The 25,388-nt window shown below is 44.7% G+C and overlaps 1 protein-coding gene across 6 annotated transcripts in view; it reads right to left on the bottom strand.

Moving 5' to 3' along the window:
• Positions 1-323: 323 nt before the first annotated feature.
• Positions 324-25,388, bottom strand: part of ASB11 (ankyrin repeat and SOCS box containing 11) — a 35,038-nt gene continuing 9,973 nt past the window's right edge. For 2 of the 6 annotated variants that reach the window (XM_038757411.1, XM_038757412.1), the window contains 10 exons: positions 24,334-24,441; positions 23,694-23,844; positions 22,705-22,839; positions 19,093-19,284; positions 7,021-7,100; positions 5,826-5,933; positions 4,955-5,105; positions 3,504-3,638; positions 2,154-2,345; positions 324-495 (listed from right to left, as the gene is read on the bottom strand). In XM_038757411.1, the coding sequence (XP_038613339.1) occupies positions 368-495; positions 2,154-2,345; positions 3,504-3,638; positions 4,955-5,105; positions 5,826-5,933; positions 7,021-7,100; positions 19,093-19,284; positions 22,705-22,839; positions 23,694-23,844; positions 24,334-24,441 (1,380 nt within the window). In that variant the 3' untranslated portion in view covers positions 324-367. Of the gene's footprint in view, positions 496-2,153; positions 2,346-3,503; positions 3,639-4,954; positions 5,106-5,825; positions 5,934-7,020; positions 7,101-10,368; positions 11,247-15,954; positions 16,138-19,092; positions 19,285-22,704; positions 22,840-23,693; positions 23,845-24,333; positions 24,442-25,388 lie in introns of those variants that run through there. The other 4 variants (XM_038757416.1, XM_038757413.1, XM_038757415.1 and 1 more) reach the window with 4 other exon arrangements.

Below are 25,388 nucleotides of genomic sequence, written 5' to 3'. Positions count from 1 at the left end.
CACCAATTGTCAGCTGTGTGACTTTGGGCAAGTCACTTCACTTCTCTGAGCCTCAGTTACCTCATCCATAAACTGGGGATGAAGACTGAGCCCCCTGAGGGACAACCTCATCACCTTGTAACCTCCCCAGCGCTTAGAACAGTGCTTTGCGCATAGTGAGCACTTAATAAATGCCATCATTATCATTACTATTTTTCATCCCCACCATGGGGCCTTGTCGAGAATCCTCTTCTCAAAGACATCAGCCTGCAAAGAAACAATTTACCCAAGTCCGCTTTCATTCTGCATAGTCCAACGGCTGAAAGAACCAGCCCCAAAGCTTGTTTGAAAAATTGCCTTTTTAATGTTCCCGCGGTGTACCTTCAGGCTAAGAAATGTGCAAGAGAAATCGTTTCAGCTCCTCTGGTAGCAGGAGTTCAGTTATCCTGTGATGCTGTTTGATCCCAAAGCACTTCCTAATGCACAGGCGGCATAACTGGAGCAAGGACAGGGGCCCTATAGGAAGATGCCACAAGACAAGTCAATCCATGGACTTGACTGACCTGAGGTCAATTCATCAAGGGATGGTACCCACACTGGCATTGCTAGGCCCATATTGGCGGGGGCAGGGAGGGGGACGGGGGGACGACGAGAGGAGGGGAACTCCAGATCTACTGAACGGTCAGAGGCAGAGTTTTCAAACTAATTCCTCTCTTGCCCGTCTCAACCCTCACGACCCCGTGACCTCAGATTGATGGAGCACCAAGAAAGAGTTCTAAAGTTTAGCCTTTGACAGGCTCATTACTGAAATGCTTCAGACCCAGGTAGTGTCCCAACAGCCTCTTTGTGGCCAGAGTGACTAGTGGTCGGAGTACGGACTGAGGGGACATTGGAAGTGGGGGCCTGCTGGCGCTCTCCCTCATACCTACCAAGCAGTCAGGGCTGTGTCTGGCTATGGATGCTGCACAACTACCCTGCCTCTAAAGTTGGGGTAAGGAGCATCTCCTATCACAAAGTAGACTGGACAGTAAAGCCACCCTTTTCCTCCTCTTCCTTCCCCACCCACAACAATGAGAAGCAAGGAGAAAGGATCTCATTAAGCAATTTTACATTCTGGAACTTAAAGGTCCTATACAATACTCCTCCTAGAGCAAGAGGCCCACAAGTAGCCCCCTCTGACGCCCTTGCTGCATTCCCTAGAAGAAAACCCCTAACTAAAAACAATTCACTACTTAGCCTTCAATATTAAATGAATTTTTGACTGTTAAAACACTCAAATTCTATTGACTGGTTAGACTGTGAGCCCTGCGTGGGACAGGGACTGTGTAAGACCCGATCATATTGTATCTACCTCAGTGCTGGGCACACAGTAAGTACATAAATACCACAATTATTATAATTATAGATTAAATGACAACTGGCAGAGTTAACAAAGCCTGTCTATACCATCAGGGACTATAAATGCCACTATAATGTAGTTGATAACATTTGGAAATCAGCTCTAATTACAGCTCTTATCACAACACAGAAAATGGAGCCCATAGAACTCACAGGTCTTCTCAGCCCTTTTCTGTCGAGGCTGAGAGGGTCCATTTTGAGGGCCTGTGGATTATGGGCTAGAGGGAATGGGTGAAATATCATTTTTAGGTGGCAACTTATAGGGCGCAAACTCCACTCAGGCTCAAAGGTTCTGTGAAGCTGATTTAGATAATATGCAATAAAGAATGTTAGCAATGAAACCATCACTTCCACCCTTTACAGGGGGAGGAAGTTACCAAGTGGGCCAATATGGTGAGCGCACTTAAATCTAGAGCCCAGTATTTAAATAACCAAGGTAATGTCTTGGTTTGGTTCCCCTGCTTCAGGAGATAAGATAAAGGACATGGGCTTTGAGAGAAAAAGTGGATTTAGGGCTCTGGAGCTATATTCCTCTCTCTAGCAGGTCACTGAGAAGCAGTGTGGCCTAGTGGAAAGAGCACAGGCCCAGCTCTGCCACCTGCCACTGTCACTTAACATCGGGCAAGTCACTTAACTTCTCAGTGCCTCAATTACTTCATCTGTAGTGTCCAAACTGACTAGATACTCAATACAGTATCTGGAACAAAGTAAGTGCTTAACAAATACCATTAAAACAAAAAAAAGGTAAGGTTTAGATTGGGATAACTATTGAGCACCTCCTAACTGGGAAAAGAGGTGGGTCAGAGAGCTCCTTGGGGGAACCAACTCCAATGGCCGTTTGCCTTCTACGTTCTTGGACTGCGTGTCTGCTCCGAAGTCCATCAGCAAGTGAACCAGATCTGTGTTGGAATTCCTGACAGCCAAGTGAAGAGGAGAATCCAGACCTCTGCCTCCATTAGCACTCGCTCCTATGCAATAATGGCCAAGAACATAACTGCATTAGCTAAAACATTTATCTCTGACTCACAGATCAAAAGACAACAATTTTTGTCTCCTCAGAAGAAACTGAAACCACAAAGAAAGTCACAATGATACCCTAGAAAAACTTCCCCCTAAAGTGAAGAGCAGGAAGGATCTCAATAGATTAGTGGGGCTTTGGTATATAGTTCCCATGACTGGCTAATGAGCTCAAAAGTACATCCTCCTTTCAGGATAAAACCAAGATGGATTCTGGGACCCGGGGTGATAAAATATATATTAAGACATTTGAATAACTGATGTTCGAGAAACAGCAAATCTACTTGAAGGGCTAAGAAGCCTACTGACCCATTTGGATAACCAATCATGGAAATAACATGTTGTCCATTTGACATGGGCACTGGCTTAGTGTGAGGTGTGGGATCTCCTGCAGAGCCGGGGCGGCAGCCCTAGCACCGGGGACAGTCTGGGTACCCTACTGCAAATGACCTCTAAGATAAAATAAGCCTATATCCTCATCCTCCTCGGCTCCTGGGTTGACCCTTGTTCACTCCACTGGCAATAAAATTATGCCTCCAGACTGAGTGTTGGAAGAAGAATGAACCTGCCACCATTGCTGGTACTTGTTGGAGTAAGAGTGGCTGAGAATCTTCCAATTAGTGTTCTTTCCTGCCACCCTCGGACCCCCTTCTCTGAGTGTAGAGAAGGGGAGAGTAAGTGTGGTCCTATGTTGGGTGTATATGTGTCTACTACAAACAGGTGCTTGGGTTTCTATGTGGCCCTTTTAGTAAGGAAATAACTTGCTCAAGACTTCAACTACAGGAATGTGTCTGTTTCTCGTAATATTGTACTCTCCCAAGCACTTAGTAAAGAGCTTTGCATACAGTAAGCACTCAAATACGATTGAATGAATGAACAAATGAATTCCTGTTATGTAGATATGCCTCAACGGAGTGTAAGTTCATTGTGGGCAGGGGATGTGTTTAGTGGTTCTGCTATGCTTTTCCAAATGCTTAATTCAATGCATCACAACTAGTGGGAACTCAAATATCATTACTTCTTGGTTCAGAGTCCAAAAACAGAGGGCGAGGGAGGGGGGTTCAAAAGGTAATAACCCTATAATTTCTCTCTCACTTTTTTTTTTTTACCTGATTCAAGTAGCTTCTTGGCACAGGCTATCTGCTGATTCTCACAAGCCACATAAAGTGGAGTCCCTAGGTGTTTGATATCGTGATCTATATTCACTCCATAAGATGTTAGGGACTCCACACATGCCACATGTCCTGAAATCCAAAAAACACAGTGATGCCATGATGCATCATTACTACGAGCTAAGAACACTTACCACTCCTTCAGAGAGGAATTGGCAGTTCCCATCTATGAGGCTGAGAATGCCAAGTGATTTATTTAACGCAGTGAGTGAGTTTATACACTACCACTTGTAAACCTGACCATTCTGAAAGGTTTGCAATTAATTAGTGATAATCCATTTGGGACATTAGGAATGAGTGGTACCAAACTGCCTGTAAACTATTAAGGATTGTGACATTTGTTAAGCACTTACTATGTACTGAGCACTGTACTAAGTGCTGGACTAGATACAAAATTATCAGATTGGACACAGTCACTGTCCCGTAGGGGCACACAGTTTAAGTAGGAAGTATTAAGCTCTCCTGCCTTCAACCCCTTGCGCACCCCTCTCCCTTCCTGGGTCTCCATCTCCCTTCTAATCTACCAGTCAGCAGCCCTCATCTTCAACGCCCTTTGGAAATCACAGCTCTTCCAGGAGCCATCCCTGATTAGTGTATCTTCTCCCTAGGTTTAAGCCCCAGAGTTGGCAGGAGCCATGTGGAGATGAAATCAAATAACCAGGGCTCTAGGATGACAACCAGCCTGACCCGGCGAGGCCTGACCGGTCAGACCATCATCACCTCACAGTCCTGGGTGGCTGCGTCCTCTCCCTGACAGTTTCGCAGTTCTGACGGGAGTCCAGAGTTCTCACTGACTTCTGGACGTGCTTCTCTGCTCGAAATAGACTTGAGAGACTCTGATGAAGGCAAGTAAACCTGTTCACTCTGCTGCTTTGTAGCAGTGGGAGCTCCTCTCCCACTCTGTTCTCCTTAAGGGTTCTGCTTTAGGTTCTCCCAATGATTTCTGTTCTAAAGCTCTGGCAGAGAAGTCCATAAAAATGGGGGTTGCAGTTTCCAACTCATCACCATGGTAATCCAGAATGGTGACTGTGATTTAGAGTGACTAATTAACTGCATTGGTTCCCTCGATAAGAATGCAGTGACTATATTAGGCATCTTAAAAGGGTAGTTCATGCCACCATACATTACAGTTTGGGTCAGTCCAGATTTGGATGAAGAAACCCAAAGACGACACTCTGTTTTTGGATGAATACAGATATTGTGCCAAACTCATGGGAATTGGCCACCAAACCCTATTTGTCCTGAAAGAACATTCTTTTCAACCACAGACTAGGAAGGCATGATTCTGGACACACAAACCCCAATATTAAGCCCTTCTTTGTTTACTAAAACTGCAAAATGTATTTTGATGGTGTCCAGGGAAAACAACGAGCCTTGCGTGGATTCACCTCTTTTAGCAGCTTCGTGGATAGGTGAGGCCAGATCACATACTGCTTGAGGGCTGGCTCCATGCTGCAATAAGAGATTCAGGCAGTCCACACTGCCACTGACACAGGCATTGAACAAAGGAGTGTGCCAGTCGATAGTCACGCCATTCACCTGCAGGGAAAAAGACCAGATTAGCTTAGCATTTTCAGTGTGAACTGTACAGTTGGGGATAGAAGGCAATCTGTGGGTCTCTCTGCCTCTTTAAATATCCGGAGTCACAGCTCTGCTGACTAAAGTGCATCTCACTGCTGCTGCAAGAGGCAGATAGTATGGTCTTGGGCTTCCTTTGAACTTCATCCAGGAGTGAATTTCATACAGTTAGTTTGATTTTTTCACTTTTGGTTCAACTACGAAGTCCTGTTTCTCCTCCCTCACCTTCAACAATGACAGTGGAAAGCAAAACTGAGGCAACTGGTGCTGGTGGAGTCTGAAAAGACACAGCACAGGTCAGGCGATAGAGTATTACAGATCCTGATCTACTGTGCTTGTGCTTGGTTCCATCATCCTCTCTCTCTGGGGGCTACGATTAACCAATCGTGCAGGCTGACACCTGAAGTACAAGGTGCTTTTTGGACTAGATTCATTGCCAACAAAGAGATACAGAGCTAGGGATTTATTCTAAAAACTATTACTGAATGGAAGAGGCAGCTGCAAGTGAAATCTGGCTGTAACCAGACACTGCTTAAAGCGACACCAGACATCCTGCCAGTGTCTGACTGTAGGCATATCTCTGGATACAACACTGGAACATTCAGAATCAAAATGGAAAGGGTTCTGAAATCCCACAGATCACTGTTTTGAATGTCTAATCAACGCAACGCAACCACTTACCTGGGCCCCATGTTTTAGTAAGACATCAGCACAAGCAGGATGGCCACCGAGACAGGCTTCATGAAGGGGAGACACGCGGTCAGCTGTAATGAGGTTTACCCCACTGCCCTTATGAAACAAGAAAGTCAGGATGAGAAGTCTGGCACTACTGCCTTTTTTTTAAGCATTCAGCCAGAATCTCGGCGATATTAGCGTGAATTTGAACATTCAAATCTAATGATCAATTACTGGATCTGATAGCTAGAGGTGGGAGGCAGGATCCCTCCCTTTGGGCCCCAGGGGGATCAAGGGGATGTTCAGGGGATGGCAGAATGGAGAAGGGTTCATGGGAGGGGTCCATGGGAGGGGTCCATGAAGGCTGGGGAGTGGCTAAAGCTACCTGATTCTGACTGTACCAGCCACCCCATGTCAGGATCCAACACTCCGGAGAGCATGAAGCGTGACACAGAGGGGTTTTAGCTTCTTATATATTTGGCGATTGTGAATCTCAGCAATCTAAGCCATTGTACGTTGTGCTCAAATGAATATTCCCATGAGTAGGACTGTTCAGCATCTCTTCTGTTCTCTAAGAAACAGTGAAATGTCTTTTTCCCTCTGGGGCTAATGACAAGGATGAAGGAGAAAGCTTTCAAGTAAGCCTTTGCTGACTAGCTTCCTGATGTTCTATTCTGGTTACCCCTTCTGCTTCCACTCACATTAATTGAAAAAGATGCTTGGGACAGAACATATTATACCCATTGGAGAAACAAGGAAACTGAAATCCCATGAGGCAGTGCCTCATGAGATCACACTCTGATATGCCAAAAGAACCAGAAGCCTTCTTATATGGTGAGCCTCATTACTACATGGATCTTATTACCTTATATCTACCCGAGTGCTTAACTCAGTGCCTAGTCCCTAATAAGCACTTCAAAATATTCCATAAACTAAGCAGAATTGGCTTTAGATTCCTTGACAGCTACTAAGTTGGAGGTGTATCAGTCAGGGGGCAGATACACTCTCGTCTTTCTGTTAACTGGAGAAGTGGAACCAGTAACTTGGGGTTTTTCCCTTTGAAGGGTTGTCTACAGCAAAGTTACAGAACGGGGAGGGCTTTTAAAGAGTGGCTATATTCTTTACAGCGGTACTTGGGCTCAATAATAAGAATAAGAAATAGAACAGATGGCCTATAACCATACTACTGATGTAAAATTACCTGGCTGATGAGTTTCTTCAAAGAAAGTAGTCGACCGTGAATGGAAGCCTCGTGCATGGGAGACCAGTCACATACAAAATCTGTTTTCAAGAAAATGAGAAAGGGCCAATGAGATTATGATTTACTGAACTCACGAGATGGCAAGCACATCACCTGCTATTAATACTGTCCTACTGACCATTAAGAGTAAACAGAACCACCGAGCCTGACCATTTTCCTGAACTGGGCCTCACTAGCCCTGGAGTCCTGGACTCTGGGGACTACAATTTTAGCTCTGCCCCCGAACCGTCCCAGCCCCTCATGAGGTGTTCCTAAGAGATCTAACCACCTCTCTTTTCCACCGCCCCCAGTTGAGTCACTGCAGAGTCCAGAAAATGTTTCAACCACCGTCCAGTTTGGCCCCTCTCATGCTGCAGAGGCAAGAGGAGTGAACTGACATTCGGCTGGAGGTAAAAGAGGGTGATTCAAGGGCAGAATCATATGCCTAGCTAAGAGCCACCCAACTTGAGCAGCTCAGCGAGAGATTTAATTTCAAGGACTGGGTCCCCCAAGTCCACTAGATTGTAAGCTCCTTGAGGGGAGGAATCCTGTCTAGTTACTCTATTGTACTCTCCCAAGTGCTTAGTACAGCACCCTGCACAGTGTGAGCCTTCAAATATCACTGACGGATTGATAGAAAGGGGAAGAGGGATGCTGATGGCTTCAGTAAACGTCATCCATCTCAGTTGTATCTTTTTCATGACAACACAAAGGGACAGCTTGGGGCAATCGGTGACAATCTTACAACCTGAACTCCGAGCTGTCTGAAATATAGAAAAAAATTAAGATGGAAAGGGGGTTCCACACCCCATCTGAACCCAGTCAATACCATCTTCTTTCCGACCTACTCTGGGTCCTTGTGACCGGGTTGGATGGTTTGTGTCAAGAACAAGTTAAATTTCTCTCTCCCTCTCATTTCAATTGATCATGAGGAGATTTCCTCCACAAGCAGGAGGCCATCAATTAAACTGGGCAATGACTGTCATGTCTGTGTTTGCTTTAGCGCTTCCCTTTATACCTAAGTCTTGCAGGAGCAAGGGATGCACCAAACATCTGCCCTTACCGAAGTCAAAGCAGAAATACGCGGCACGTGAGGTGATGTTTCCTTAAAGCTCACGGGCCTGAGAGTAATCTAGGACCATTAATCATTTTCCAGATGAAAGGCTACTGAAGACATGAGAGCAGGTTCACTTTGTACTTGACATTTCTTTGCTGAGGTTATTTTTTTTTTAACATGAAAAGTCTACCGACCTCCCTGAGCCATTATTAGCATGTACAGGCTGTCACAGACATCAGTTTAATGTGTTGCAGGTACCTGGAAAACCAGATTCATTAAGCTGTTTACAATGTTGAGTGGTTCCACTGAATGAGTCCTCCAGCAGGGATTATCTAATGTCTTCTCTGGAGGCACAGATATGTTTGATGCTTTAAAAAAAAAAATCAACCAACTTCCTCCCCCTTGCCCCTCAAAAAGAAAAAAACCTTCTAAGGAACCTGGCCCTTGCAGACTTGGAGAAAAATCGAAGGTATTTACTGAGCACTTACTGCGCCCAGGGCACGGAACTACATGCTTGGAAGAGTACAGTTAGTTAATTTAAGAATACAGGAAATGAAAGCTGACAAGCAGGGGGTGGCCAGGATTCCTGAGGTGGGGCTAGTAGTGGCCCACCAGCCTCCAATCCTAAACCTAACTAACCTACTGTTCTACTAACCTCCAGCTTCCAATCCTTGCCATGGAGGCTTAATCTTTCAAGTAGGCTTGATTCATACAGATCTAGTTTAAGGAGCAAAATCCCGCGGAAAATTTCTTCCCCCCAAAATGCCTGTCCTTTTCCAGGTGGAACGAGGGGCTGAGCCATCCGCAGATTCATTCACTGCTCCACCTACCAGATGATGCTGTAAATCTTTAAATCTGGGTCAAAACACTCACCTTTCATTTTCCTGTCTTTACAATGATTCATTATGCTTTTATAATCTACCTCAATTTCTGAAATAAGCTGAGGGGTTGCAGGACTTTGGAAAACAGTACAACTATCCAGAGGGCATACCTAAAAGGAGACTTAAAACACTCCTTGTTCACTTCTTGATATAATTTTTTCACTCATTCTAAATACTTGAGTGCCTACCATTTTACTTTCGTCTTCCAAGGAGTCAGATGAGAAAATAGAGCCCTTGTCCGCTCTTCATGGGACCCAGGACTCCCCCTTTGAAAACAGAATGGTCTGCTCCCTGGACATCAACAAAATTTGGAAGTTCCAAAGGAATTCATGCAGATAGCCAAACCAGGTTTGTTTTGGGGGCAGGAGCCATCAGAGGAGATTGTGAGGAGGAGGAGGAGGAGTGGATCATGGGAGAAATCTGTTTAAAGGAACCCCTTTCATGAAGGAGGTGCCTTCAGGTACTGATGACAACCCGAGGCCAGCAGAGGCAGCTGGCCCTCCGCCCCACCCCCGAGCATACTCTCTCCTTCTCTTTGGACCAACCTAGGCTTGCCTTTGCTATTAGGAAGAAAATCGGCAGCATGAGGGCAAAAAATTCCACTTTGGCCCACTGTTTCAACTTTGTTTCTGTCAACAGTGTCTTCTTTGTGAGGGAAGATGTCCTGGACTGACCAAAAACAAGGAGCTTCCCACTGTCTCTACCCACTTGACATTTACCTCAGCTTCACTCGAATTTCCTAATTAGCTTATGGTCCAAACGCCAGTATTTCAGTACACAGTGCATACTGTGTACTTTTACACCATCCCTTCAACTCGTTTCCCTTCTCAGTGGCCACCAACTAAAGCTTAAGCTTGTCAGCACTGAAATGTGGACTGAACTGTGCTGAATCAGGTAATTCCCCTTTTGGGTGTCCCACTCTCAAACAATTGAAGAGGGAGAGGGTTCGTGCTAACAATGATGGCCATTAATTCTTTTTTCCCCCCCCTAAAAAGAGCAGAGCAAATCATTTCCACAGCAGAGGTCCCCTTTTCACACCTGCTTTTTCTCTTCACTTTCATTCAATTTCATTTCAAAATCACATATCTCTCCAACAGATACCAGAACTCTGCCCAGAGGCTATTGTGTTTCTGCCATGGGCCCACAGAAACTAAATCTTATTCTCTTGTGAAAATATCCCAACCACATAACGAAGCTTGAGACATATAATGAATACATACCTACTTGTCTGCCTCGCAGCTGTAAGCCTTCCTTTTCAAGGGGAGGTACTGGAATCTCTCCCACTTAAAGCCCCTTAATCCCCAATGTCGGGGTGAGGGAAGGGACGGGGCTTTCCCTGGGATGTAGCTAGAGACCACCAGGGTTACTTACCACTCATCAATGGGCTTGGGAGAAGTTGGGTCTCAGTCTGTTCCCCCTGCCCCTGGAACTTGCCGGCATTTTCAGTTGCTCCTTGCCCATCCATTGTACATTCTACTGGGGCAGTCGAACCACGGTGTTCCACTTCAGTTGATCAGGAGAGTTCAAATTCCACCCTCCCTGCTGAAAATCCCTGCTGAATGACTCATCTGTTCAGCAAACTGTGCATTCTGAACAGAACAGCGCTGCAGCAGGCTATGGCTCGGTCCCGGAGGCAAGACTGAGTACCTGGGTTCAGACTCGACCGGACACGGCTCGCCCGTTAGCCTGCCGGAGCCCAGGGAGAACACACTGTATGAAATGAGCAGTGGGGCTGATGTCATGTCCTTTCCCAAACTGGAACCAATCGGCAATGGGGCTGGGAGTTTTATCAGGAAGGAAATTCTGGTTTTGTAACTTTGGGGCATGGAGGAAAGAAGATGGGGGAGGGGGAAGAACCAGCTTAATTATCTGGGCAAAACGAGGCTAGAGGCGGCCCAGTTGGTGTGCAAAACTTCCACCACATGAGGATCTATTTGTTATTTTTGGGGAACACCCTGTTACGGTCCACCACGACAGCCTGAAAAGTTTGCTTTTGCGTGAAGCCTTGCTGGGTTCCTTGCACTGCAACATTTACAGCCTTAGTCATCTGCACATGTGGTTTCAATTGTGCTGCGTGTTTTCTATGAAAAAACTTGAACATATGCCACAAACGGGCTGAATCTGATTTTTCGTTGTTGTTGTTGCCGCCGTCAAAGAACCAGTTCTAGTTGTGCCAGGCTAGGCCTTTTATGCTAAAGACAAATTGGGCACAGACCAGAGGCCACAGGCAAGTCTTCTTGGGATTGGAAGTGGGGCGGGGGGGAGGGGGGTTACCAGGAAACACCTCTGCCACGGGGTGTTCACGGATGTTGATTCCACACTAAAGCCTATGGCTTAGACATCCTCCACGTGTCGGGGACGGGCACATATACTCCAGGGAAGGTGGGAATTTTGGACTGCAGTTCTCTGGATTTCACTGCCCACGACCCACCCTTAAAATGGCCCTGATGCCTGAGTAAACCTCTGACTGAGGTCGTCTATCTATCTTTTTGTTAAAGACTTGCTTATTCCTTTAGTTTATGTAAATTTGCTAGTTAAGTTCTTTATATGCCTTTCACCCTTGGCTTCAGTACTGTAGCAGGGCTTCACCTTTTGCACTGACTGACCTTTGTCTCTGACAGGTTATGTATTTTGCTGGACAAAGGCCAGGCCATGTGATTCACGTTAACAACGATTAGTGGATTAATCAATTGTGGGCACTGGGTTTTTTCTGTGTGCAGAGTACTGTACTCCACAACTGGGCATTTGGTCTTGGAAGATGAAATTCTGCCTTTTGCATCATCAACTTGATGTTTCCAGAGCCCATGTTGAAAAATCCAGTTGGACACCTACCCAGCGGCACCCCTGGCTTCACATGTTAACACTTCTACTGAGCTGTTTAGTCACACATCCAACAATTCAAAAATTGTATATGACAGTAGAAAATGTTGCCCTCCCCAGATAGTAGAAATAGATAGAATAGAGAAGCAGTGTGGCTCAGTGGAAAGAGCATGGGCTTTGGAGTCAGAGGTCATGGGTTCGAATCCCAGCTCTGCCAATTGTCAGCTGTGTGACTTTGGGCAAATCACTTCACTTCTCTGTGCCTCAGTTACCTCATCTGTAAAATGGGGATTAAGACTGTGAGCCCCACGAGGGACAACCTGATCACCCTGTAACCTCCCCAGTGCTTGGAACAGTGCTTTGCACATAGTAAGTGCTTAATAAATGCCATTATTATTATTATTATCAAACAGAGGTTCTCGGTTTTACTTGCAAGGATTTCCCGATGAGAGACATTACACACTAGAATGCGTAAACGAGAGAGAATGGAAACTTTCTCTGCAGATCTTAATATTGGAGATCAATGTCAGGTCCCTGGGATGGGCTAACCCTATTGCCACGTGGAGGTAGAAGAATGGACTACAAAATCCCTTTAGGTTCCTTCTGGCCCTTTGATTCTACGATTCCCACTGCTCCAAGTAGTCCAGAGGAGGGTCTATCTCCCAGGGAGAAGGTACAGGACTTGATGTTTGGAAACTGGTACTTGAGTTTCATTCATCTTTTGGTCAGCCTTCTGGTGGAAATTCCAGAAAGCTCTGAAATGGACAGTGTGGCCTGGTGGATAGAGAACAGGCTTGGGAGTCAGAAGGACCTGTGCTCTAATCGTGGCTCTGCCACTTGTCTGCTGCATGACCTTGGGCAAGTCATTTCACTTTTCTGTGCCTCAGTTATCTCATCTGTAAAACAATGTTGTGATCCTTATTTATTTATTTTACTTGTACATATCTTTTCTATTTATTTTATTTTGTTAGTATGTTTGGTTTTGTTCTCTGTCTCCCCCTTTTAGACTGTGAGCCCACTGTTGGGTAGGGACTGTCTCTATATGTTGCCAACTTGTACTTCCCAAGCGCTTAGTACAGTGCTCTGCACACAGTAAGCGCTCAATAAATACGATTGATGATGATGATCCTGAAAAGACTGGTTTTTGTGGATCTGTGTCTCTATCCCTGACAGTTAATAACCATAATAATTAATAAGAAGCAGCAGCACTGTACTAAGACCTGGGGTAGATAGAAGATAATTAGGTTGGGCACGGTCCATGTCCCCCATGAGGCTCTCTACCTTAGTTCCAATTTTACAGATGAGGAAACTGAGGTGCAGAGAAGTTAAGTGACTAGGCCAATGTCACACAGCATGTAAATGGCAGAGCTGGGATTAGAATGCAGGTTCTCTGACTCTCAGGTCTGTTTCTTGTCCACGTGTAATACTGCACAAATGCTTTATGCAAAGACGCATGCCTTAACACGGATGCCTGTTCTTCCAATAAGGCAAGGGAAAAAATCTTATTATTACAGAACCTTGATGGCTGTTCAATACCTCACACTGAGGATGTTTTGAGATGGGAAACCAAGAAGTATTAAAGGCCAGAAATAGTAAACACCAGCTTGAGCTGCACGGAATGCTGGCTGAGGTGATAATGCCTCAGCAGTTCTGCCGATGGAGCACACGGATAGTCATATACTTCAAAATTAAATATAATTAAAAAAATAAAAAGGAACCCATTTGTTAGGGATGTTGTCTTGTTTGGGAGAAAGAAGCTGACAATGTTATACAACAGACTGGTGTGTATGAGGAGCACCTGCGGGAAGAATTTCCTCGTATGTGTGCCTATATTTTAAACGAATGAACAAATCATACCCATATCTGGATGCTGTTATTCCAGCAGACCCTTTTAATCATGGCCCAGGGGTCTGAGAATTACATTTCTATTATTTAAAATATAAGCAGCACTACGGACTAGTGGAAAGGGCATATGACTAAATCCGGGGTCCCAGCTCCACCATTTGCCTGCTGTGCGACCTGGGCAAGTCACAACTTCTCTGTACCTGTTTCCTCATCTGTAAAATGGGGACAAAATACATGTTCTTCCTTCCCCTCAATCACTGAGCTCTCCTGAGGGATAAGGTCTCTGTCGAAATTGATCACCTCCAAATCTAATCCAATGTTTAGAACAGTGCTTGGCACAAAGTGAGCACTTAAATAAAATTACTGTTATTATAACCAGAATTCTAGTTGCACAACTGTAGGCAATATGTTTGAAAAACAAAATCTAGGTCTAGCTCTGTTTGAAATCTCCAACATCATGCTATCTCCAGTCCATATTGACTTTCAATAAGGTCACAGAAAATTCTAATCATAATTTAGGGGAAACGGTAAAAATCACTTTGAGATTCAAAAGAATACTTTATTTGCCAAACACCGCAATCCTACTACTGTAAAAATCAACATAAGCTACAAGAAAAATCAGTCGAGCCAATTAAAAAGTAAGCTAATTATATGGGTCTGTCTACTACATTCATTTCTAGTCTTGGGTCCAAACCTTTTCTTACATTCCTAGTGTCTTTCCCATCATGAATCCACATCAGATCTATTATTTAACTTAGTGCAGCTATCATTTTATAGTCTCATGTGACTGAAAATCCAAGGTTACTAGAGGTCTGAAATGAGAATGGTCAGAAAAACTTAAACCAACTAACTACCTTACCCAAGAGTCAAACTCACTTTCCTCACCACTGTCCCATCTCCAGCAGCTTGGTTGGCAGAAATCTTTGGTTACAATGTGATCTATCTCAACACGTAGAGCAAGTTCTCAGTCCTAAAATATCAGGACTGAGGCTCTCCTTTGTGCTCAAAGTCAGTATCATCATCATCTTCCTCAACCCAGTGATAGTATTGCAGGAGATGCATAGGTCCCATTCTCTAGCCCTGAGGTGGGCTCCCTTTTCCTGCTGCCCAATCTGGGACAGCAGGGAATGAGAGAATACCTGGGGCAGAGGAGGCTCTTAGACCCCCTTTTTTTTTTCCAATTGGGAAGTGGGGGGCGGGGAGGTTGGCTGGAGGAAGCTTCTAGACTGTGAGCCCACTGCTGGGTAGGAACCGTCTCTATATGTTGCCAACTTGTACTTCCCAAGCGCTTAGTACAGTGCTCTGCACATAGTAAGCGCTCAATAAATACGATTGATTGATTGAAGCATAGATATATAGATCTGCTCATAGTATATAATCAAATTAGCCTCTCCTTCACAGTCAAATCACTCATTTACTTCAAAAATAAAAACCTTCAGGTAAGCTATTATTTTTTGCCAATGCTAGAACCTGGTTAAAACTGGGCTGGAAGAATTTCTTCTGCCCTTTTTCTCTCTCTGCCTTGTCCCTGCCAAAGGACTAATGATGATAGCAGGGAAGAGCCAAAACACATAACCGGGGAAGACAAACAAGAGTGGGGGATGACCCATGGTTCTGAGGGGCCTCGGGTGTTTTACAGGGTACAGAGGTCCACAAAATCATTTTCCCATTTACTATTAATTTGAGCCCAGTGTTTAAGCAGCTGAAATGACCCCACCCAGACAACTGAGCTAGAAGGCCACTCATGGTACGCCATGGATCATGAAGTGGCTGGAAGAGTACTATTAGTACCGTCCAGTCCTAGGATGAAGGTCCAACTGAATTGACACCTGTCTGGTGGGTGAACAGTCTTTGGCTAAGAAGATTATGGTCAATAGAAAAGCCATGAAAAATTCATTTTCAGCTCAATTAGTGGTTGATGAAGTTTGAGGTGGTGACAATGGTGACAGCTGGAGGACAGGACTGGCCATTCTGAACTGCAGAGGAGCTGTTTCCAGGGCCATGTCCTTGCTGAACGGGTGACCTGGGAACCAGATCAGGGCTGAGACCCCACAAGTTGCTCTGAGTTCCAACATTTCTCCCACAGTACCTATCAATTCTGGTCTGCCCAGTCCCTTGGAAGAGGCCTTAATATATCTGTACTGACTAATTCTAATGAGAACATCAACATTTGGGGGAATTCTTTTCACCTACAACAACAGAAAGCAACTCCCTTCTAGTGTCTAGTCTAACCTGACAGTTAGTCGACTTGGTACCTGTGGATGCTAATACATTACCCTGAAACGTTATCTATGTCGGGGCAAACGGACATTTATTCATGATTAATAAAGACATTTAAGGAGGATGTCAACTATCGATATAAGAGGAATTTTTCAAGCAGCTCTGGAAGACACAGTTTATAGATGAAACGATGGCATGATCGACCCAAGCACTTTCTGATGCAGAGTCGGCAGAGCTGAGCAAGCGAGGGGGGGCCTGCAGGAAAAAGGGAAAGAAAAAAAGTATGAAAAGAACCCGGTCAAGGGCAGGGGCTGCAGGGAAAAAACCCTCCAGGTAAGATGATCTGCTCAAAATGGTGATTCCAAGCAAGCTCATCTTAACATTTGTTAAGCTGCAAATGTGTTGTTAGTCTACAAACATGAAGAAGCATCTTTCCTTTTTAAGATTACTTAAAAACGTGTTCCTTAAACAGCCTTAATTTGCTAAAGAAAGGCTGATGGAATTGGTGAGGAGAGTGAACTATAACACAGTTTGATCCTAGTTTATTTTTTTGGCGGGGGGAAATCGCCTCTTAAAGCAGAGCAGTATGGTAGCAATGTGGTTTTTCCACAGGTAAGTTGAAAATATGAAAGATTGGAGTAAATAGTAGATGAGAGCAGTTAACTGTAGTGCAAAATTAGGGGTTTTTTTTCATAGTCAGTTGGAATCAGTAATGCCATTCTCCTAGGATAGATTTTCATCTCCCCTGAGCAAAGATTACAAATTAGGGCATGCACAGGTAAGCCCATCAAGTAGTATTTATTAAGCACAGGTTTGCGGCAGGCGGAATCGCAGCAGCCAAGGCCCCAAGTTCACAGGTGCTGAAATCTATATGCAGATATGATAATAATTATAACAGTAGAATTTGGTAAAACCTTCCCTGTGTGTACTGTATTGTATACTAAACCCTGGTATAGTTACAGGACAATTTGGTTGGAGACAGCCTCTGTCCTGACATAGGGTTCAGTGTCTAAGGGTGAGGGAGAGCATATATTTAAACCCCATTTAACAAATGGGGACACTGAGACATGAAGAAGTTAAGGGACTTGCCCAAGGTCACACAGCAGGCAAGTGGCAGAGCTGGCATTAGAACCCAGGTCCTCTGATTCCCAGGCCCACGCTCTTTCCACTAGACTGGGCTACTTCTCAGAGTTGGAGTCAGGCAGGGAGAAGGGCAGCTAGCTTCTACAACCTGATGAGTGACCCAGATCCAGCCTTGGGCTATATTTTCCCACTCCTGATCTCCCTCCTCTTTCTGCTCCCCATCCAGCCTACCCCTGTGAGGCACCTTGACTTCTCTTGGTTGGACCTCAAAGTCCTCAAGGAAAACATGCTGCTAAGATTCCAAAATCTGACTGAACTGTTCAACATTGCCTGAAAGAGAGCTATGCATTGGACGTTCTTTATAGCATTTTGGGCCCCAATCTATACCCATGATAAACCTACAATCCCTTGCCCGTGAAGTTTATGGGGCAATGCACCCCATGGGAAATCACAGGAAGCAGGATAAAAATGGATTGGATGCAGAGAGTTGTTATCACCACTGATGTCTGTGATTGCCTGTGATGCCTGAGTGTAAAAGGAATCTTACCTAAAAAAATGTAGGATGAAGTAAGATTTAATTCCCATTTTACAGATAAGGAAACAAGCTCAGATAAATGAAGTGATTTGCCCAAGGTCACACACCAGACAAGTGGTGGAATGGGGATTAGAACCCAGGTCCTCTGACACCCAGGCCAGTGCTCTTTCCACCAGAGCATGCTGCCTCTCAAAGCAGATACACTTTCTCACTTGGCCAGGGCATTTCAAGCACATGAGTACACTTGGAGATAGCTAACCTTCTTTACACAGTAGAATGTCAAATCTTGAAGAAGGAATAGCGGAATCTGTTCAAAAGACACGCAAGTCATGGATCCGGAAGCACATTTGATGGAAAGAAAGAAATGTGTCACCTCTTGGGAGCCATACAATCAGCTAATTATTTGGGAGACACTGAAGAGAGATGGCTCATCCTCAAATTCAAGACTGAGATCAGAGTGAGAAGGTTCAGACAAGGGTTAATGAATCCAGCTGGGAAAGAATAACCTGCCTGGAGCCTACCCTCTGGGCTTAAGTGTTCTCTCTCTGCTTGAGTGACTTTATCAGTATTTTGGTCTATTTCAGAGGACTGCTAAGTGCCACCACTTTGGGACTTCATTTGAAAGATTCAGAAGCTGAGCTCCTTTTCACAATAAAATAAAATACAATAAAATAAGTGGTACAGCAAATTGCGGTACCCTGGGTGAACATGTTTTCATTTTACATTTTTTTGTGATGAAAACTTTAGAAGACTGAGCTATGTAGTCAGGATTTGCCTCTTAGATAATGGCCAACAAAGTGAAAAGACTAACCACGTGCCAGTAGACAAAAACTGGACAGCAATTCAACTCAGGGTTTTCAGTAGAGGATCTATTCTCAACAGTGCCCCAAATTTGTTCATTTCTAACAACCCTCCGGACATCCTTGAAGCATAAAAGCACGTTAGTTCGAGATGAGATGTTTCTGCATGTTTTCAGAACAGTTTTTTTTTTTTTTTTAAGGTATCTTGTTAAGCTAAGGCATCTTACGGTATTCTGATTTTTTTTAAGGTATCTGTTAAGCGATTAGTATGTCCCAGGCACTATACTAAGCACTGGGGTAGATACAAGCTTAGCAGGTTGGACACAGTCCCTGCCCTACATGGGGATCACAGTCTTATTCCCCCTTTTACATCTGAGGTAACTAAGGCACAGAGAAGTGAAATGACTTGCCCAAGGTCATACAGCAGACCAGTGGTGGAGCCAGGATTACAACACAGGTCCTTTTGACTCCCATGCCTATGCTCTACCCATTACACCACACTTCTATTCCTCACTTTCTAGTCCCCATGTTCCTCTCTACGGCAAACGGGAAAACTGAATCAGTGACGGTAAAATCCCTTGTGTACAAGTGTGTCAACATTCTCTTTGAAATACCAGTACCAAATGAATGCGACAGTTTGCTGATGAAGGGGCTTTCTTTACTCTCTCCACAAAGCAAAAAAAAAATATCAGAAAGAGAAGCTGAATGTAGCAGAGGCAAAAAGAAAAAAGTCAGAAACCAAATCATCAAAAAGGAACCCAAAGAGAAAATGCAAGCGGGGGAGCTTCTAACCTTCCCGAAGCAGGAGGGCCTGTTCCACGCTGCTTTGAGGAGTTGCCAGGTCGACAGCACGTTTTCCTTGAGAGTTTCTATATTTCAAACTGGCCCCGTAATCTGTCAGCAGGTGGATGACTTCGGCACTGGACTGTCTGGCCGCAGCATGGAGGGGAGTATCCAACCATTTGCCTAAGTCCACGTTGGCTCCTTAAAAAGGAATATTGCATTATTACTATGAATTCCACCTCAGTCCACAACCGTAATCATTAAGAGTGAAAAATGATTAACAGGGCCATCTCAAATGACACTAACGGGGATCCTGTTCTGTACTTTTTACAAAGAGAACTGGCCCGGTCTGCTGCAAGATGTATCATAGAAATAATGAGCCTACCTGCAGACTGTTAAAAGCAGAAGTAGTTTATAAAACTTTATGAGTCCCTTATTATACTCACTACATAAAATACTAGACTTAAAATACCATAATTTTGTTCTTATGAGAGGGTTGCAGAAGGCATGAGAAATTTGAGGTCCTGTCGGTTCCCATCAAAGGTTCCTCTATTACAGCTAAGTGAATTTTTAAAGCTGAACCCTCGGTGGTTCAATTCCAGGGCTTCTCTCCAATGAACCAGAACCCCTTCTGACCTCCCAGAGGCAGCCTAGTCCTGAGAGGAACACCAAGCCCACTCCAGTTTGGGCACACATAATATCTGGTCAGCCCCTATCAAGATGACTTCTAGGGATGCAGAAAACATATTATTATTAATTCCATCTTTTGTTCCACCGTGCTCATCTTGGGAAGAGTGACTTCCTCAAAAATCTTCAGTGGCTACCAATCAATCTGCGCATCAGGCAGAAACTCCTCACCCTGGGCTTCAAGGCTGTCCATCACCTCGCCCCCTCCTACCTCACCTCCCTTCTCTCCTTCTACTGCCCAGCCCGCACCCTCCGCTCCTCCACCGCTAATCTCCTCATTGTACCTCGTTCTCGCCTGTCCCGCCATCGACCCCCGGCCCACGTCATCCCCCGGGCCTGGAATGCCCTCCCTCTGCCCATCTGCCAAGCTAGCTCTCTTCCTCCCTTCAAGGCCCTGCTGAGAGCTCACCTCCTCCAGGAGGCCTTCCCAGACTGAGCCCCTTCCTTCCTCTCCCCCTCGTCCCCCTCTCCATCCCCCCATTTTACCTCCTTCCATTCCCCACAGCACCTGTATATATGTATATATGGTTGTACATGTTTATTACTCTATTTATTTATTTATTTATTTATTTTACTTGTACATTTCTATCCTATTTATTTTATTTTGTTGGTATGTTTGGTTCTGTTCTCTGTCTCCCCCTTTTAGACTGTGAGCCCACTGTTGGGTAGGGACTGTCTCTATGTGTTGCCAATTTGTACTTCCCAAGCGCTTAGTACAGTGCTCTGCACATAGTAAGCGCTCAATAAATACGATTGATTGATTGATTTTGAATACTATTACTAAGTGAAGACTCTTGGTTAACTTCCCTTCTCTAACTGATTGGTTAGTTACCTGACTGCAGTCATTCAGGTTACTAGCGGATGGCTCAGCTGAATTGTGGAAAATCAAGAGGCCAACCAGATAGGAGCAGCGTGGCCTTGTGGATGGAGCAGGGGCCTGGGACTCAGGAAGATCTGGGTGCAAATCCCGGCTCCGCCACTCGTCTGCTGTAGGACCTTGGGCAAGTCACTTCACATCTCTCCCAAGCACTAAGTAAACACTAAATACCAGTGATTGGTTGATTCTCTGTGCCTCAGTTACCTCATCTGTAAAGTGAGGATTGTAAGACTGTAAGTCCCCCGTGGTAAATGGATTATGTCCAACCTGACTAGCTTGTGCCTCAGCTCTTAGTACAGTGCCTGGCACAAAGTACGCACTTACAAATGCCATAAACAAAATGCTAAGGCATGAGGGGTAGGAGTTCAGTGGGGTGGGAACAGGTTCTATCATCCCAAACGTGTCTGGTTTTGCTCCCTCCTACTTCACCTCCCTTCTCTCCTTCTACGGCCCAGCCCGCACCCTCCGCTCCTCTGCCGCTAACCTCCTCACTGTACCTCGTTCTCGCCTGTCCCGTCGTCGACCCCTGGCCCAAGTTCTCCACCTGGCCTGGAATGCCCTCCCTCCACACATCCGCCAACCCAGCTCTCTTCCTCCCTTCAGAGCCCTACTGAGAGCTCACCTCCTCCAAGAGGCCTTCCCAGACTGAGCCCCCTTTTTCCTCTCTTCCCCCCATCCCCCCGCCCGACCTCCTTACCCTCCCCACAGCACCTATATTCATTCATTCATTCAGTCATATTTATTAAGCGCTTACTGTGTGCTGAGCACTGTACTAAGCGCTTGGGAAGTACAAGTTGGCAACATATAGAAACGGTCCCTACCCAACAGCGGGTTCACAGTCTAGAAGGGGGAGACAGACAACAAAACATATTAACAAAATAAAATAAATAGAATAGTAAAAATTCATATTATTTGAGATGGATTTTTACAGCCCTGCTCAACCTCAGCTCATTGATCCCAGACTGAGCCCCCTTTTTCCTCTCCTCCTCCCCATCCCGCTCACCCTACCTCCTTCCCCTCCCCACAGCACCTCTATACATGTTTGTACAGATTTATCACTCTATTTTACTTGTACATATTTACTATTCTATTTATTTTGTTAATGATGTGCGTTTAGCTTTAATTCTATTTGTTCTGACGACTTGACATCTGTCTACATTGTTTTGTACATTGTTTGTTCATTGTACATTGTTGTACATTTTGTACATTGTTTTCTACATTGTTTTGATTGCCCAGTCAATACAATTGATTGATTTTGTTGTCTGTCTCCCCCTTCTAGACCGTGAGCCCGCTGTTGGGTAGCGACCGTCTCTATATGTTGCCAACTTGTACTTCCCAAGCGCTTAGTACAGTGCTCTGCACACAGTAAACACTCAATAAATATGATTGAATGAATGAATGAATGGTACTATACCCAGTATCTGTAAAGTAAGTAGACTCTTAAGCCCCAAATGGCTTAATCAGGGTGGTGATACTGGAGGGCTAAAACAAAACACCCACCTCCACCACTGTTGCTGTGGGTTTCACCGCCTCAGTGTGGCCACTGCATAGGTAGAGAAGCATGGCCTCTCATGAGCTTGGGGCTTGGAGCCAATGGCCTGGTTGGGCAAGCACTGACTTTGGCTAAGGAGACGATGGGTACGACTGACCTGCACCCAGCATTTTACTGTTTGTCTCCTTCTCTAGAATGTAACTTTCTTATGGGCAGGGAATGTTAGTCGGTCGATCATATTTACTGAGCACTTACTGTATGCAGAGCACTGTACAAAGCACTTAGGAGAGTATAAGAATAATCAGACTTTCCCTGCCTACTACAAGCTTACAGTATAGAGGCAGAGACAGATATTAAGATAAATGTCTACCAACATTAAGATAAGAGTCTACCAACTCTTTTGTATGTACTCACCCAAGAGCTTAGTACAGCCTCTGCAAAACTGTAAGCAGCTCAGTAAATACCACTGATGGTTTATTTCATTCAGTCACTCATTCATTCGGGCTGACCTCTGCCTAGTTTTGAAAATTAATTTCCCTGTTAAAAACATGTTTCGACCAGTTACCTAGCTCCAGTAGCTTCCGGACACAGTCTGTCCTCTGGTAAGTGCAGGCCACATAGAGCGGAGTGCCATGGAGAGGGGCTTCCTGGTCAATATTGACATCATTGTCCAGCAGAATCTCCATGCAATCTCTGTGACCTGGTGAATACAAGAGACCCTCATGCCAACATGACAGGTGCCACAGGAACAGATCTTCCCTGCTCCCTCACTAACCTATACGTCTAGTGGAAAGAGTATGGGCCCGGGAGTCAGGAGAATCCCAGCTTGGCCACTAGCCTGCTGGGTGGTCTCGGACAACTCACTTAACCTTCCTGGGCCTCCATTTCCGCATCTGTAAGATGGGGAATAAGATACTTGTTCTCCTTACCTCCTAAATTGTGAAACCCGTGACAGACAGGGACTGTGTCTGATTTCAATATCTTGTGTCTACCACGGTGCTTGGCACATAGTAAGACTTAATAACTACCATAATGATTACTATTTTGTGGGGAAGTAGTATAAGAGCAAAACCGTGATGAGTAGGCCCGTGACTGGGGAGGACCAATCAGCTAGGCATCTCTGAGCCGAAAGTTGACCCGTCTCAACCAAATGTATTTATTGCACCCCAATGTGATCCCTGCTCAACGAGCTGACAATCTCACCACTACTTTTTATTATTAGTCCTTCTTCTTCCTGCATCCCAGGACAACAGAGTGCAAACTGTAGGTTCTGCTACTCTGTCCGGGACAAGAGGTCTCCAGGGTCTCACTCCAGAGTCAGAACTTCAACTCAGGCATGCTCTCCTTCCTACCGTCCCAGACAACAGGTGCAAGGCAGGCTAAGCATAACTCTCTTTTCCCTCAAAGTTGGGGCTGCGACTAAATGACCGGGTGCATTTTCAGCCAATAATATTTCCATTGTTGGGTAATTTGGGAACCCACTGTGAGAGCAGGAAAAGGTGAAACCAGACGTCAAGGATTTTTGTATTTTCCTAAACCCGAATTCCAACTTACCTCTCTTCACTGCCTCATGGAGGGGTGAAGCCAGGTGATCAGCTAGCTGTGGCTTGGCTCCATATTCGAGCAGCAAGTGGACACAAGCTGCACTTCCACTAGAGCATGCATTAAAGAGAGGTGTGACTCCATGCACAGTGACTCCATTGACCTACAATGAGACAGGTGTATTTTTACTAAAAGTACCAATTTTTCTAAAATCCAAACTGGAATTGAGGGGTGCAAGACTCGGAGACAATGCCAACGGCCATGCAGATTTCTAACCACTCAGTCGTATTGTACTCTTCAAAGCACTTAGTACAGTGCTCTGCACACAGTAAGTGCTCAATAAATACTACTGATTATAAGTTTCTCAAGGGCAGGGATGAGGTTTAGAAGTTGCACTCTCTCAAGTGCTTAATACAGTTTCTGCACACAGGAAAATCAATATGAAACGATTGCTGTGACAATAGGCTATTCCAATACCTCATCCTCTGATCTGGCACAGCTAACAGAGTTTTGAGACAGCTAAAACTTGGGCTCACGCCTGCCCATCAGGCCTTAAAATAGAGGAGCACTACCAAAAGAGAGAGTAAAAACCACACAATACAGTGTCCTCCCAAGCAGCCCGCCGGTATCTATGATTTACCAGTGTACTCACATAAGCACCATGGTCCAGTAGGACTTTCGTACAGGCCACATGGCCACCAAGGCAGGCCTCATGGAGAGAGGAGACCCGATTTATGGTCACAAGATTCACGTTGACTCCCTGCAATTTGGAGAGAAGGTGACTGAATATAAAAACAACAGAAACATACCAGCTCCATAGTCCATACCCCTACCTCCCTTTCTAGTTCTTTAGTGGATTTCATACACAAAGGGCATTACGCAAACTCCTTAGCAGTGCTAACAAACAGCATGTACTCTGAGCTGGAAAGAGAGTTTAAAATATCTAGAAGTTAGCTTGGTAACCACACAAACATTTGACTATTTTCTCTCACTGGTACTTCTAGCATTAGAAAATGTTAAATAGCTAGAGTTACCACATGCTAGGGGCTTACCTTTTAAAGTTTTAGATGCTGGAATTCTCAATAACTCAAATATCCCATATACAGCCAGTGACCATAAAAACCTCACTGACCAAAGCCCTATGACTATGTTAAGATGTAAAAATGCTTCTATTTAAATATGCAACTAAGTGCTTTTCAAAAAGTTAGCATAGTAACTGACATATTTATCTTGACACGAATGTTGTGCTTTGGTTTTATCATTACCAGAAAGAGGCACAAATCACAGACTAATCCTTCCCCTACAGGCAACATGAGAAAGCATTAAGCCACCCTCTAAACACCGACAGTGACCAATATACATAAAGTAATTTCCTAATCTGAAGGTTATTGCTGTCAAAAGGTGAATATTGCCTGCCAGTTATAGATGCAATACAAAAGAGCTCTCTGAGGAAAAATTGTAATACCATGCTTGCAAATGGGTATTTTGGTACCATTTTTTAGTTAAATACTATGAGTCCATTATATTGTTTTGTTGTACTGTCCCAAGGGCTTGGAATAGTGCCCTGCACACAGTAAGTACTCAAAATATGTGACTGAAGAATTTTTTTCTTTTCCCTGTGTTAGGTTGACTTCTTAGAATCCCAAGTAACTTAAAAACCAGCCAAGTCACAAGATGGCAGCAGTATGCTGTAGATGGTTCTAAGGG

The sequence above is a fragment of the Tachyglossus aculeatus genome, chromosome 15, assembly GCF_015852505.1.
Source record: "Tachyglossus aculeatus isolate mTacAcu1 chromosome 15, mTacAcu1.pri, whole genome shotgun sequence".
NCBI lineage: Eukaryota > Metazoa > Chordata > Mammalia > Monotremata > Tachyglossidae > Tachyglossus > Tachyglossus aculeatus.
The sequence above is the reverse complement of the archived record's forward strand: the minus strand, read 5'-3'. Positions and strand labels throughout refer to the sequence as shown.